Source organism: Malurus melanocephalus, unplaced genomic scaffold (genome assembly GCF_030028575.1).
Source record: "Malurus melanocephalus ecotype Western Australia unplaced genomic scaffold, MMel_1.1 scaffold_966, whole genome shotgun sequence".
NCBI classification, from domain to species: Eukaryota; Metazoa; Chordata; class Aves; order Passeriformes; family Maluridae; genus Malurus; species Malurus melanocephalus.
In genome coordinates, this window is record NW_026624198.1 from 122,370 (window position 1) to 124,072 (window position 1,703).

The following is a 1,703-nucleotide window of genomic DNA, read 5'->3' on the forward strand; positions in this document are numbered from 1 at the left end:
AAAGGGTGAAAGGGCCCAAAAATGTGACATTTCCCATTTTTAAATCCCAAAATTTCCCGATTTTCCCTCTCCAGGAAGGATGTGAATCTGAAGGAATTCCCRGTGGACACGACAGATCTGACCCCACACAAAAGTGAGGACATCAGGCTGGGTAGGTGCCCCAAAATCGGGTCAAAATCCTCGAAAATCCCGAATTTCTCATGGGTTTGGGTATTTTGAGGGGATTTAACCTCATTTTCCTCAACTTCTGGAATGGGTGTGGAGTTTTTTTGATCGAAATGGGGATTTAGGTGCCAAAATTGCTGTAAAGGAGCCAGAAAATGAGAGATAGAAAATTGGAAATATAGAAAGGAAGGACGTAGGAAATGAGAGATAGAAAATTGGAAATAAAGACCCCATATATGAGAGATAGAAAATTGGAAATAAAGAAATGACCCAGGAAATGAGAGATAGAAAATTGGAAAGAAGGGAAGGAAGGAGCTGGGAAATGAGAGATAGAAAATTGGAAATAAAGAAAAGACACCATAAATGAGAGATTCAAAATTGGAAATAAAGGAAGGATCCCATAAATGAGAGATACAAAATTAGAAATAAAGAAAGAAAGGACCTGGGAAATAAGAGATAGAAAGTTGGAAATAAAGAAAGGATCTTGGAATGAGAGATTCAAAATTGGAAATAAAGGAAGGACCCGGGAAATGAGAGATAGAAAATTAGAAAGGATCTGGGAAATGACACATAGAAAATTAGAAATAAAGAAAAGACCCCATAAATGAGAGATATAAAATTAGAAATAAAGGAAGGACTGGGAAATGAGAAAATGAAATCAGAGCCGTTTTTTTTTGGTGAGAGACTGAGTAATTCCATTAATTATTCCTGGAAATCCGAGGTGCCGGACCCCGATCACCCCCGTCCCACCGGTGAAATTCTGATTTTCCGGTAAAATTCTGATTTTCCGGTGAAATTCTGATTTTCTGGTAAAATTCCAATTTTCTGGTAAAATTCCAATTGTCTGGTAAAATTCTAATTTTCTCTTCACACCCTGACGAATCTCAGATTACAAAAACAACATCCTGAAGGAGAAGGCCGAGCAGGGCAGGAACGTCCCGGCCAAAAACATCGATTTAGACAAAGGTGACCAAAATTCCACCTTCCTGGTGGCCTTGGGGATGTTTTTTTTAGGGGGAAAAGAAGATTTTTGTAGGGTTGGAGCGGTGTCTGTGCTGCTGTGAGCTCGGAGGGGTGGGGATGGATTAAAAAAAAAAGTTCTGGGGTGGTGTTTGGGCAGAAATGGCTGTGAAGGAGGGAGGGTTTGGGGTGGGATTAATTTATTAATTTTATTAATTAGTTTTATTAATTCTATAATGAGTTTTATTAGTTTTAGCGGGGCTTGGCGTCAGCTCCGGGGACTCATTGCAGGGGAATTGGGGTGGAAAAAATGGGATTGGGATGGAAAAAATGGGATTGGGATGGGAAAAATGGAATTGGGATGGAAAATATGGGATTGGAATGGAAAAAAATGGGATTGGGATGGAAAAAATGGGATTGGGATGGGAAAAATGGAATTGGGATGGAAAAAAATGGAATTGGGATGGAAAAAATGGGATTAGGATGGAAAAAATGGGATTGGGATGGGAAAAAATGGGATTGGGATGGGAAAAATGGGATTGGGATGGGAAAAAATGGAATTGGGATGGGAAAAATGG

At 39.5% G+C, this 1,703-nt stretch overlaps 1 protein-coding gene across 1 annotated transcript in view; it reads left to right on the plus strand.

Moving 5' to 3' along the window:
• Window positions 1–1,244, plus strand: part of MXRA8 (matrix remodeling associated 8) — a 12,833-nt gene extending 11,589 nt beyond the window's left edge. The window contains exons 7-8 of the mRNA XM_057386437.1: window positions 75–151; window positions 1,054–1,244. Of these exons, the coding sequence (XP_057242420.1) occupies window positions 75–151; window positions 1,054–1,229 (253 nt within the window). The 3' untranslated portion in view covers window positions 1,230–1,244. The remainder of the gene's footprint in view (window positions 1–74; window positions 152–1,053) is intronic.
• Window positions 1,245–1,703: the final 459 nt, after the last annotated feature.